Here is a 13,958-nt window from a genome sequence, read left to right as displayed (position 1 = left end):
GGGTGCATGAGAAAGATTACCAAATTAATTACAAAAGCACTCCACATATACACCACTTTAATTCATTTTATGAAATCTTACAGTACAGGTGGAGGCCATTCGGCCCATTTTACGTGTGCTGGAATTCAACCAAAATCTAATACTTAAAGAACCAAAATTCAGCTCATTTCTGCACTGTTGGTGAATTGAGTTTAGAAGATGGAGGGGTATCTAATCGAGGTGTTTAAAATGATTAAGAGATTCGATGGGATAGATGCAGAGAAATTATTTCCTCTGGTGGGGGAACCCAGAACAAGGTTCTGGCAAAACCTTAATCCAAAACAATTTTGGGACAGCATGAAAACTCTGGCATTACATCACTGAGTTTGTAGATGGGTCATAGCTTGAATCGTGACTCAAGTGATGGTGAAATGTGCCAACTCTCAATGAGCATGTTTCTATTGATCTTGGCTAGGACCACAGATATAGCATTGCACAATAATGGAGTGTGCCTTCATACATTGAGGGAAAACAGCCCTGGCAAACCAACCTGTTGCCAGTCGACTGCCTAAGGACATTGGTGGTACTGATGGAAGTTACTAAGTTAATAAGGGCTATCCCTGTCCTTGTCCCGGACAGAGGCAATAAGAGTGCAGAAAGTGAGCATGGCTGTAAAGGGAAACTACTTACATAGAAACCACAACAATTAGTGCAAAAAGGTCTAAGAGAAACGTGACTTAAATAGCGATAGCATTTTCCTTCAGAATAAACAAGGAACATTGTCTCTGACTTTGGATCATGCCAGTAACACAGAGGATGAACATTTAGACTTACATAAGTGGACTGTTGTCACAGCACTGCTAGGGTTTAGTCAGCAGTCAGCTTGTATTTCTCCTGCAGCTTACTAATTCTGACTCTCCTACACTACCTTTTTCAACAAGGGCACTGTAAACTCGTCACAAGAGCTGCATTGTGTAGTAAGATAAATGTGTTAACACTGTAAATTACTGTCCTCCTCTCTTCCTGTGAGAACCAACTAAAAGGCACTATTTGGTTTGTAAGAGACCTTGAGCCATGTCAGACGCAGCTGGTGAATTCAGCTTTCGCTTTGCCTCTTTAAACCTCTGCAAATATTAAGACTTGAGCTCACAGCTAACCAGGAGTAAGTCTGAAACTGCGTGTTCGGTTACAACATAGTGGCAATGGTGATAGGAGAAAGCAATAAGAAATGACAGCACAGAAAGTTGCCCAAAACACATTTCACTAATGTAAGCTCTTCTTTCAGTCTCCCTACCAATGTTCCCTCTGATTTCCATTCGCTGCATACGGGGTCACATTAAGATTGCCTGTAGATGCACATTTGAAAGGGTCTACTGCTTGTGTCTCCTGCATGGTACATATCCGATTGCTGCAAGTGGTCCACCAGCTGATAGAAAGAAAACATTAAAAAAAAAATTCAAATCTCCAGCAATAATTGTAATCTGAAGGAATGAGACTCCATGCTTGTAACTTTCAGTGCCCGAGAGATCGTTTGGCAGTTATTAAGACTTCTCACACCATTAAAAATTCACTTACACTTGGAATGGGCCAGCTTTTACTTTTGCTGGTGTGTTTAGTGGGTAGGTACCACTGCTTCACAGTCTTCATGTATTTCAATGCCAAATCTCTCGGTGAGGTACCAGTCTAGTGAAGCTTGTGGAGGTGCAGGGAAACTCAGACACCAACTCCCTAATTTCTGCCTTTAACTGTGCATGCGCAGACACCAGAAGTTGCTGTCCCATTTACCCCCTTTCATTGCAGCAGCTTTTTCGGGAGCAGAGTGTGAGCGAGTGAGCAGCTGGGAAGGTCAGTTTGAAAGTAAATTTAATTTCCTTTTGTTTTTCGGCGGAGGCCAGGGGGCTGCTGGGTAAGTAAAACACTATATATTTGGGCGGTTTAAAATAACTTTCCTTTCATTGCAGCAGCTTTTTCGGGAGCAGAGTGTGAGCGAGTGAGCAGCTGGGAAGGTCAGTTTGAAAGTAAATTTAATTTCCTTTTGTTTTTCGGCGGAGGCCAGGGGGCTTCTGGGTAAGTAAAACACTATATATTTGGGCGGTTTAAAATAACTTTCCTTTCATTGCAGCAGCTTTTTCGGGAGCAGAGTGTGAGCGAGTGAGCAGCTGGGAAGGTCAGTTTGAAAGTAAATTTAATTTCCTTTTGTTTTTCGGCGGAGGCCAGGGGGCTGCTGGGTAAGTAAAACACTATATATTTGGGCGGTTTAAAATAACTTTCCTTTCATTGCAGCAGCTTTTTCGGGAGCAGAGTGTGAGCGAGTGAGCAGCTGGGAAGGTCAGTTTGAAAGTAAATTTAATTTCCTTTTGTTTTTCGGCAGAGGCCAGGGGGCTGCTGGGTAAGTAAAACACTATATATTTGGGCGGTTTAAAATAACTTTCCTTTCATTGCAGCAGCTTTTTCGGGAGCAGAGTGTGAGCGAGTGAGCAGCTGGGAAGGTCAGTTTGAAAGTAAATTTAATTTCCTTTTGTTTTTCGGCGGAGGCCAGGGGGCTTCTGGGTAAGTAAAACACTATATATTTGGGCGGTTTAAAATAACTTTCCTTTCATTGCAGCAGCTTTTTCGGGAGCAGAGTGTGAGCGAGTGAGCAGCTGGGAAGGTCAGTTTGAAAGTAAATTTAATTTCCTTTTGTTTTTCGGCGGAGGCCAGGGGGCTGCTGGGTAAGTAAAACACTATATATTTGGGCGGTTTCTGAACCCGAGACACCACACTTGTCGTGTCTCCCACCCGCCCTCCTCCTCGAACCAAAAAAAAAGGACTCGGTGGGGTGTTTATAAGGTAAGGCTTTTTCGATTTCTCTGGTTTTATTGTGATTGGTAAAAACTTTTCGTTCCTTTTTCATTTAACTAAGTTAAGCTTAAGATTAAAAATGGCAGGAGATCTCAGACCCGTGTCATGCTCCTCTTGCTCAATGTGGGAGCTCAGGGACATGGCTGATGTCCCTGACTCCTTCATGTGCAGGAAGTGTGTCCAACTGCAGCTCTTGTTAGACCGCATGACGGCTCTCGAGCTGCGGATGGACTCACTTTGGAGCATGCGCGATGCTGAGGAGGTCGTGGATAGCACGTTTAGTGAATTGGTCACACCGCAGATTAGGATTGCTGAGGGAGAAAGGGAATGGGTGACCAAAAGGCAGAGAAAGAGCAGGAAGGCAGCGCAGGAGTCCCCTGCGGTCATCTCCCTCCAGAACAAGTATACCGTTTTGGATACTGTTGAGGGAGATGGCTCACCAGGGGAAGGCAGCAGTAGCCAGGTCCATGGCACCGTGGCTGGCTCTGCTGTTCAGAAGGGCGGGAAAAAGAGTGGAAGGGCAATAGTCGTAGGGGATTCGATTGTAAAGGGAGTAGATAGGCGGTTCTGTGGTCGAAAACGAGGCTCCCGAATGGTATGTTGCCTCCCAGGTGCACGGGTCAGGGATGTCTCAGATCGGCTGCAGAACATTCTAAAGGGGGAGGGTGAACAGCCAGTTGTCATTGTGCACATAGGCACTAATGATATAGGTAAAAAACGGGATGAGGTCCTACAAGCAGAGTTTAGGGAGTTAGGAGCCAAGTTAAAAAGTAGGACCTCAGAGGTAGTAATCTCAGGATTACTACCAGTGCCACGTGATAGTCAGAGTAAAAATGAAAGAATAGTCAGGATGAATGCGTGGCTTGAGAGATGGTGCAGGAAGGAGGGGTTCAGATTTTTGGGACATTGGGACCGGTTCTGGGGGAGGTGGGACTATTACAAATTGGACGGTCTACACCTGGGCCGGACTGGAACCAATGTCCTTGGAGGTGCTTTTGCTAACGCTGTTGGGGAGGGTTTAAACTAATGTGGCAGGGGGATGGGAACCAATTGAGGTCAGTTGACAGTAAGGAGGTAGTAACAAAAGCCTGTAAGGAACTAGATAATGAAGTCAGTGTGACTAAGGGGAAGAACAGGCAGGGAGCAGATGATGAATATAAAGGGACTGGTGGTCTGAGGTGCATTTGTTTTAATGCAAGAAGTGTAGTAGGTAAGGCAGATGAACTTAGGGCTTGGATTAGTACCTGGGAGTATGATGTTATTGCTATTACTGAGACTTGGTTGAGGGAAGGGCATGATTGGCAACTAAATATCCCAGGATATCGATGCTTCAGGCGGGATAGAGAGGGAGGTAAAAGGGGTGGAGGAGTTGCATTACTGGTCAAAGAGGATATCAGCTGTGCTGAAGGAGGGCACTATGGAGGACTCGAGCAGTGAGGCAATATGGACAGAACTCAGAAATAGGAAGGGTGCGGTAACAATGTTGGGGCTGTACTACAGGCCTCCCAACAGCGAGCGTGAGATAGAGGTACAAATATGTAAACAGATTATGGAAAGATGTAGGAGCAACAGGGTGGTGGTGATAGGAGATTTTAATTTTCCCAACATTGACTGGGATTCGCTTAGTGTTAGAGGTCCAGATGGAGCAGAATTTGTAAGGAGCATCCAGGAGGGTTTTCTAGAGCAGTATGTAAATAGTCCAACTCGGGAAGGGGCCATACTGGACCTGGTGTTGGGGAATGAGCCCGGCCAGGTTGTTGAAGTTTCAGTAGGGGACTACTTTGGGAATAGTGATCACAATTCCGTAAGCTTTAAAATACTCATGGACAAAGACGAGAGTGGTCCGAAAGGAAGAGTGCTAAATTGGGGGAAGGCCAACTATACCAAAATTCGGCAGGAGCTGGGAAATGTAGATTGGGAGCAGCTGTTTGAAGGTAAATCCACATGTGATATGTGGGAGGCTTTTAAAGAGAGGTTGATTAGCGTGCAGGAGAGACATGTTCCTGTGAAAATGAGGGATAGAAATGGCAAGATTAGGGAACCATGGATGACAGGTGAAATTGTGAGACTAGCTAAGAGGAAAAAGGAAGCATACATAAGGTCTAGGCGGCTGATGAAAGACGAAGCTTTGAAAGAATATCGGGAATGTAGGACCAATCTGAAACGAGGAATTAAGAGGGCTAAAAGGGGTCATGAAATATCTTTAGCAAACAGGGTTAAGGAAAATCCCAAAGCCTTTTATTCATATATAAGGAGAAAGAGGGTAACTAGAGAAAGGATTGGCCCACTAAAGGACAAAGGAGGAATGTTATGCTTGGACTCAGAGAAAATGGGTGAGATTCTAAACGAGTACTTTGCATCGGTATTCACCGAGGAGAGGGACATGACGGATGTTGAGGTTAGGAACAGATGTTTGATTACTCTAGGTCAAGTCGGCATAAGGAGGGAGGAAGTGTTGGGTATTCTAAAGGGCATTAAGGTGGACAAGTCCCCAGGTCCGGATGGGATCTATCCCAGGTTACTGAGGGAAGCGAGAGAGGAAATAGCTGGGGCCTTAACAGATATCTTTGCAGCATCCTTAAACACGGGTGAGGTCCCGGAGGACTGGAGAATTGCTAATGTTGTCCCCTTGTTTAAGAAGGGTAGCAGGGATAATCCAGGTAATTATAGACCGGTGAGCCTGACGTCAGTGGTAGGGAAGCTGCTGGAGAAGATACTGAGGGATAGGATCTATTCCCATTTGGAAGAAAATGGGCTCATCAGTGATGGGCAACATGGTTTTGTGCAGGGAAGGTCATGTCTTACCAACTTAATAGAATTCTTTGAGGAAGTGACAAAGTTGATTGATGAGGGAAGGGCTGTCGATGTCATATACATGGACTTCAGTAAGGCGTTTGATAAGGTTCCCCATGGCAGGCTGATGGAGAAAGTGAAGGCGCTTGGGGTCCAAGGTGTACTAGCAAGATGGATAAAGAACTGGCTGGGCAACAGGAGACAGAGAGTAGCAGTAGAAGGGAGTTTCTCAAAATGGAGACGTGTGACCAGTGGTGTTCCACAGGGATCCGTGCTGGGACCACTGTTGTTTGTGATATACATTAATGATTTGGAGGAAAGTATAGGTGGACTGATTAGCAAGTTTGCAGACGACACTAAGATTGGTGGAGTAGCAGATAGTGAAGGGGACTGTCAGAGAATACAGCAGAATATAGATAGATTGGAGAGTTGGGCAGAGAAATGGCAGATGGAGTTCAATCAGGGCAAATGCGAGGTGATGCATTTTGGAAGATCCAATTCAAGAGTGAACTATACAGTAAATGGAAAAGTCCTGGGGAAAATTGATGTTCAGAGAGATTTGGGTGTTCAGGTCCACTGTTCCCTGAAGGTGGCAACGCAGGTAAATAGAGTGGTCAAGAAGGCATACGGCATGCTTTCCTTCATCGGACGGGGCATTGAGTACAAGAGTTGGCAGGTCATGTTACAGTTGTATAGGACTTTGGTTCGGCCACATTTGGAATACTGCGTACAGTTCTGGTCGCCACATTATCAAAAGGATGTGGATGCTTTGGAGAGGGTTCAGAGGAGGTTCACCAGGATGTTGCCTGGTATGGAGGGCGCTAGCTATGAAGAGAGGTTGAGTAGATTAGGATTATTTTCATTAGAAAGACGGAGGTTGAGGGGGGACCTGATTGAGGTGTACAAAATCATGAGAGGTATAGACAGGGTGGATAGCAAGAGGCTTTTTCCCCAGAGTGGGGGTTTCAATTACTAGAGGACACGAGTTCAAAGTGAAAGGGGAAAAGTTTAGGGGGGATATGCGTGGAAAGTTCTTTACGCAGAGGGTGGTGGGCACCTGGAACGCATTGCCAGCGGAGGTGGTAGATGCGGGCACGATGGAGTCTTTTAAGATGTATCTAGACAGATACATGAATGGGCAGGAAGAAAAGAGATACAGAACCTTAGAAAATAGGCGACATGTTTAGAGAGAGGATCTGGATCGGCGCAGGCTTGGAGGGCCGAAGGGCCTGTTCCTGTGCTGTAATTATCTTTGTTCTTTGTTCTAATAACGGTAAGTGCTGTTAACCTCACCTTTATTCCGACCGCAAAATCCAGGCCATTATCTTAAAATAAAACTTTTTTTTTTAAATGTTGAAATCGTTTTGCTTCATGCATGTTTAAGTTTTCAATGAAAATGAAGGAAATTAAAGATGGAATGAAGTTTTCACTCCCAGTCTCTGCTGTTTACCTTCAAGAATCTGCATTGAACTGATTCAGAAAAAGCAATCTCCTCAAGATAGCTGTTGGATGTTTATAAGGGACTTGACATGAGATAGCTTACAGCAGTACCAAATCTGTGGAAAACTACAAGTACAAGTCAATGGAAAAAACAGTACTTTATCGAAGTCCCACCTTTCGAATCCAGCAATGGCTGGAAGTGCATAGTTTGCTGATCAGCAGATCTAATGGCCAGAAAGTAGGAGATTAAAGTTTACTCAGGTGAGACTGCTGTTCCACTTGTATAAAGGCTGTGTTTTTATATATATGCCTTCTAGTTTTAACAACAATTTGTGCCATACTCAAAATGAGCTTTAAAAAACTATTTTTGATCGTCGATGTGTCGATGACTGGAAGTCATAAATTTAGCTTCAAAGGGAATTGGATAAATATTGAAAAATACACTTTGAGTGCCAGCAATGGTCCAATAGGCTGAATGGTCTCAATTTAGGATGTACAACTCTGTGGTTCTCTACTAGAAATAACTGACCAATTCAAAATAATGAATGAGACAAAGCTGTTATATCACTTTATTTAATTTTTTTTAATGCCAATCAGCATCAGACCAGTCTATCCCATAATATGAGTTTACAAACAAGTCATCATTAACTGGCACATGGGCAACCTGACTATAGTTCTTGTTCAAATGATACACATTTAATGTGCAATATGCATACTATGAGGCCAGGCAACGCCAAAGGTCAAACTACTTTCACCTCTTCTCCAATCATCCCTGAATAGCACACCAAAAACTCTGGCTTGCAAATCACAGTACAAGATAAGAAATCATATTCAACAACACTTACTGAAAAATATTCTCATATACGGTTTGGAATTTAAATGCATTCAAGTTTCCAGTAAATCAACCCCACAGGTCCCTACACTTGCAGCTAAAACAAATGCGATTAGCAACCCACAGTTTAGCAATACTGACTTGCAAATGCATTTCTGTTCTGGATAATAAAGTGACAATATTATTCACATCCAACTTTATAATCAGACATCCCCCTCTGCTGGCTGATTTAGGAATTGTATTTTACTTTCATGATCGGGCTTATCTCCAACCCTTCCCAATAGATCCTTAAGGACGGCATTAAAAAATTAACAAAATATCATTTTGATTGCACTAATTTAAAAAAAATGAAAGATTAAACATTATTTCCATTCATTTACTTAATTCAACATTAATTTTTTTTGCAAACGTCATGTGAATGAAACAAGGTCAAACTTTAATAGTTGGTAAAGTCTTGAAATATCAATAAGCAAAGCCAACTATAGCTCTAATTTACGATGACTGGTTTCAAACATGCACTTTTCTCCAGTGTGTGCTTTTCTTGATGCTGCAGAGTTTGTGGTGCGCCGGTTGGCTCAGGGATGACATTTAACCTCAGCAGCCGGTGACTGTTGGATCGAGACCTGAGCGCTTGGTGATGTTCAACTTATTCACGTCTTCTGCACAAGTTGGATGAATACCCACAGTGGATGCCAGCTGAGAGTACGTGGCATTGCATCTGGAAAAAAAATGCAAGATTAAATCTGAATGAGATAGATAGTTAGATAGAGAGAGACAGACAGATATACAATGTCATAGAATTTACAGCAAAGAAACAAGCCATTCTGATCAACATTGGTCTGTGGCACTGTTTATGCTATACACAAGTATCCTCCCAATTTACTTCATCTCACCCCATTAACAAATCTTATTTCTTTCTCCCTCGTGTACAGATTGACGATCACTTAAATAAGTCTATGCTATTTGCCTCAACTACTCCCAGTGATTACGAGTTCCGGCATTAAAAAATCTCCTGAATTCCCTACTGGATTTATTGGTGACTATCTTATATTTCATCTATAAGATGAAATATCTTATATGTCCAGACTGGCCAAGAGAGTGTGGGAAAATGGCGCACTGACACGGAACACAAAAGTCCGAGTGTATCAGGCCTGTGTCCTCAGTACCTTGCTCTACGGCAGCGAGGCCTGGACAACGTATGCCAGCCAAGAGCGACGTCTCAATTCATTCCATCTTCGCTGCCTTCGGAGAATACTTGGCATCAGGTGGCAGGACTATATCTCCAACACAGAAGTCCTTGAAGCGGCCAACACCCCCAGCTTATACACACTACTGAGTCAGCGGCGCTTGAGATGGCTTGGCCATGTGAGCCGCATGGAAGATGGCAGGATCCCCAAAGACACATTGTACAGCGAGCTCGCCACTGGTATCAGACCCACCGGCCGTCCATGTCTCCGTTATAAAGACGTCTGCAAACGCGACATGAAATCGTGTGACATTGATCACAAGTCGTGGGAGTCAGTTGCCAGCATTCGCCAGAGCTGGCGGGCAGCCATAAAGACAGGGCTAAATTGTGGCGAGTCGAAGAGACTTAGTAGTTGGCAGGAAAAAAGACAGAGGCGCAAGGGGAGAGCCAACTGTGCAACAGCCCCGACAAACAAATTTCTCTGCAGCACCTGTGGAAGAGCCTGTCACTCCAGAATTGGCCTTTATAGCCACTCCAGGCGCTGCTTCACAAACCACTGACCACCTCCAGGCGCATATCCATTGTCTCTCGAGATAAGGAGGCCCAAAGAAAAAAGAAGATCTTATATTTAATGGCTTCTAATTTTTGACTCGCCACAAGTGGAAACATCTTCTCTACATCTCCCCTATATATATTCAAGGTGCAGCATATATGGTAAGAGTGACAAGGTGTGAATCTTACATACAGTGGCTTGCAGACAGATTATGGAGCGTGGTAGCAAGGTTGGGACATACACCAAATTATTTCCAAACTTTTGATCTAGTTTAAATAAAAACATCCAAAGTCTAGCACAGGAAGCATTTAGTGTCCTTCATCTCTTCCAACAAGACTGTACATTGCTATGAAGCAGCAAACTACTCATTATAGGGAACACCGCAAACATATAATTTACCAATGACTCATGCAGAGGCAGATGAATGTGGCCTCTTGGGACTTACTAATTTTCTAAGTACAATAAGGTGGTGTTAGAATGGCACTAGCTGTAATCTGTTGCATCACAGCCCTTTACTTGAAAAACAACTTGTTTTTCTGATCTTGCTGCTATGATGCTGTACAAATTTAAGCTCATATACAGGAAAATTCTCAATGAGCTTTACATTGAGCAGAGAAGATAGTGGGCATCAAACAGAAGAGAGGCACAAGTCAAAGGCATTGCTTCATGAGATGGTGGGATACAGCTTCGAGTCTCCGCTTTGCTTAGTCCGTGATCTTAGACATGTCCCAAGGTGTGGAACAGAGGGCAGGCCCTCACCACAAAGAGGGAGGGAGAGAGAAATAAGGCAATGTGCCATCTTCAGAACACTCAAACACCCAGGCACTGGTGGAGCCTGCACAAGTCAAGTGCAGAATGTGTGTGGTCCAGAGGGACTTTAAAAAGTAGCATACCCTTTACAGAGATAGATAGGAGAGAAAATGAACTGGTTTGGATGCTGCCAGATACCAGCAGAAAGGCACAGTGTGCTCTCCTACCTCCAAACATGCACACTCACTAAAAAGCCCTCAAGTTCACCCACACGGATTCCTGCACTTCCATCCCTTTTTGTATTGTCCAAGTTCTATTTGTTTTTTGTGTCCCAACAAATTAACTTGAAGCATCTCAAGCTCACTTTCAAATCATTCCATGACCATTACACTTCTTCCGCCCATTGCTTGTTTTGCCATCTGCCTGCCCTGCTTTTAAAAAAAATCTGCACAGCCCTTCCCTTCATTCCCTCTGTTTCTCCCCTTTTCCGCTCCTGTTTCGTGTCCACCACTTTTCTCTTCTCGGATAGGGGATCCTGTTTGTGTGGAGCATTATAGGAATGCATGTTGTTGTATAAAGCTTAATCTGCCATATTATAACAAAAGTTGCTTTAGTCTTTTGGTAGTACAGAACTTGAGTATTGCTGAAAATAGAGACATTTTGTCGAAGCTTTTCGTCTTGCACTCATCAGGACAACTCGCAAGAATACCAATGTTAGGAAACAACAAATTTATACCATATTTGAAGAGAGTGCTGATTGGACTCTGATTGGTAGAGGCATTGCCATGGAGAATGCACCAATTTATGGTGACTGACAGTTAACTTCTCACTGTATATCACACAAACATATGAACGGGCCTAAGGCCGTCATTTTCGGGCCAGAAAAGTGCCCAGTCTACCTCAGATTACCCTGGAAGGGTAATGTATCCCAAAAATCTGAGCAACAGGAGAAGCTAGCTGTTTCATGCTGCTATTTTGCAGTAGCAACAAGTGTGGTGTTCACTAATAATAGGACGTTCTGCCTACCACACAAATGAGTAATGTGATATATGAATTTCAATGCCAGTGAGATGCTAGGTACATAGGCCGTACGTCCCAAAGACTGGTGGATCGTATGAAACAATACAATGGGCAAGGTACGAGCTGTACCCAACCAGCCCGTGCTTGCAAAACTCAAAACAGTGTTCAACATTAGATGTGATTCCACAATTGGATAACATTTACGAAACAATCCTCAGCGTGCTAAGAATTATGCTGACAACCAATTTAAGATTGTCAGTAGGACTCACAATGCGGCACATTTGCATGTACTGGAAGCTACATATATTAATACTGTTCTTTGTAGATAAAGAACATGTACACACATTGTGCCTGCTTCAGCCAAACAAAATAAGTGACAGCCATTTGCTGGTTCATTCCTCAGGGCAATGCCTTGATCATCCAGAGTCAAGCTGCCTGATTTAATTTTCAAACAAAGCTTGACAGTTAACTGTCAGACACCATAAACAGGTGCATTTTCCATGGCAACACCTCTACCAATCAGAGTCCACTTGCCAACCAATCAGCATTCTCTTTCCTTACACTATAAATTTGTTGTTTTCCTTACATTGGTATTCTTGCAAGTTGTCCTGATGAGTGCAAGATGAAAAGCTTTGACAACATGTCTCTATTTCCAACAATATAAAAGTTGCTTTGTCAGATTATATTTGAGGTTTGTCTTAAATACAGCTGTTTAAGCACTGATGCTGAACTTAGCTGATTCCAAAGCATCACTGCAGTACAATAAAAATACAGAAGCACGGTAGTCCACAGTTACATAAAGAAATTAAAAACATACACACTGGATTGGTATAATTCAGGTATGTGCTACTAATTATTGGAAGTGTAAGGGAAGTACTCTGCCGCCTAGTTAGAGTTCTTTCTATATGTATATATATGACTGCATTATTATATTTGCGAGTCTCACCATTTTGAGCATAGCTTCTTTTAACAAATAAAGAACACATTCTTCTTGTCTTACTTTATTCCCAATGCAAATCCTTGAATGACCTCTCCAGCATTTGGTCCAATGAAATGAAGTCCAAGAATACGCTGGTCACCTTCACGTAAGCAAACCATCTTGATATAGCACTGGGTGGCATCCCGTTCAGCTACTGCAAACTCCAGTGGCTTGTAATATGCATGATAAACCTAATCAGAGAAAGAGGTCAGAATAATAGGAAGTTACAGTGAAACTATTCATCTAAGTCTACACATGCACTTTGTGTATATATTTATATATACACATATTTGTGTATTATAAATATATAATTGCATATATTTTATATATTTGTGTGTGGGTATATGCATGCTCAGACATAGCAATCTCCTGTGGCGCTGTTCATGAGGATTAAAGACCAAGTATAGCATTCAGGGAAAGCAGCATTAAAGAGCAGGGGTTAATTGGACCAGGGTGTACAGACGCATTTCAATTGCCATTTTGCAGTGCTTATTTTTATAATTCCATTATAGTTTCTTACATCCATATTTATAATGGGAACTGCTCATGTAAATTTCTCACACTTCTGCCAGTGGTGCTGATGCAGGGCCTCGACTGATGGGAGGGTATAAGTACAGCAATGAGAAGTTTACATCATGAGTTTCCATAATAAACTTGGATGTAGAAATTGTATAATAGAAAAAAGTTGATTGAAAGTTCCTTTGGACATAAAAGGTTTTCATATGCCACCAACATCTCATGGTAATGCAAGCAAGGAATCAAGACCAAGTGTTATGCATAATGTATTCAGTCAGCATTTTAAAACCGTATGTTGTGCCCTTATTTTTGTATTTCCATTACAAATCCCTATGTCCACATTATAATGGCAATTATCTGTGTATACTTATTACACTGTAATTACACCCTCCCATCAGTGGGGCCTTGGAGATTGAATTTTACAGCCCTGTCCACTGTTCTGTGGAAATTATCAATGATTGGCCTTTAATATCACACTGGAGGAGAACCAGCAATTTGGCAGGACTGTGGATGGGAACATGAGGTTGTGTTCAACTGAGAGTTGGCTCACTGGTAGATTCACTCAGTAGTGAGGATAGGGGTAAGGCATGGGACAGACAGCATTGGTTGGGGGTTCCCTTGTGCAGCAACACTGGTTTGCGATTTTCCAAGGCATCTCTGTAGACACTGAATTTGGTGTTTTATGACTATTCCTGTGCCTGTCTGCCATTGTGTTTCTCAATTATGAGAAAACATATACATAATATTTACTATCAATAGAGCACAGGCAGTAATTATAGCTTTCAACTTTGAACTAGTTTCTTTTTTAAATTGAGAAATATAAATGAGGAAATACAGTTTGTGTGTGTCTGACAGCTGCTAAGAATTGGATTGTTTGCAATTTCTAATTGCCAACATAACAGATGATCACATGAGATAATTGGAGGCAGCTTTGCTTTAAAATTCAACTAATTTATTTTTGAAAAATTGACTGAATTAAAATGAGGAAAACACCTGGTTTGTCTGGATTTAATGCACTTTTCTGAAGTTTATAGAACTTCAGTGTATTCAGTGTGTATTCAGTGGCCTG

General features: G+C 42.6%; 1 protein-coding gene across 1 annotated transcript in view; it reads right to left on the bottom strand.

Annotated features, from left to right (window-relative positions):
• Positions 1-7,609: 7,609 nt before the first annotated feature.
• txnrd2.2 (thioredoxin reductase 2, tandem duplicate 2) overlaps positions 7,610-13,958 on the bottom strand; it is a 76,072-nt gene continuing 69,723 nt past the window's right edge. Inside the window, exons 15-16 of the mRNA XM_068054667.1 lie at positions 12,395-12,564; positions 7,610-8,603 (exon numbers count right to left, since the gene is read on the bottom strand). Of these exons, the coding sequence (XP_067910768.1) occupies positions 8,480-8,603; positions 12,395-12,564 (294 nt within the window). The 3' untranslated portion in view covers positions 7,610-8,479. The remainder of the gene's footprint in view (positions 8,604-12,394; positions 12,565-13,958) is intronic.

Source organism: Heterodontus francisci, chromosome 23 (genome assembly GCF_036365525.1).
Source record: "Heterodontus francisci isolate sHetFra1 chromosome 23, sHetFra1.hap1, whole genome shotgun sequence".
NCBI lineage: Eukaryota > Metazoa > Chordata > Chondrichthyes > Heterodontiformes > Heterodontidae > Heterodontus > Heterodontus francisci.
This window is presented reverse-complemented; position numbering and strand designations above follow the sequence as displayed.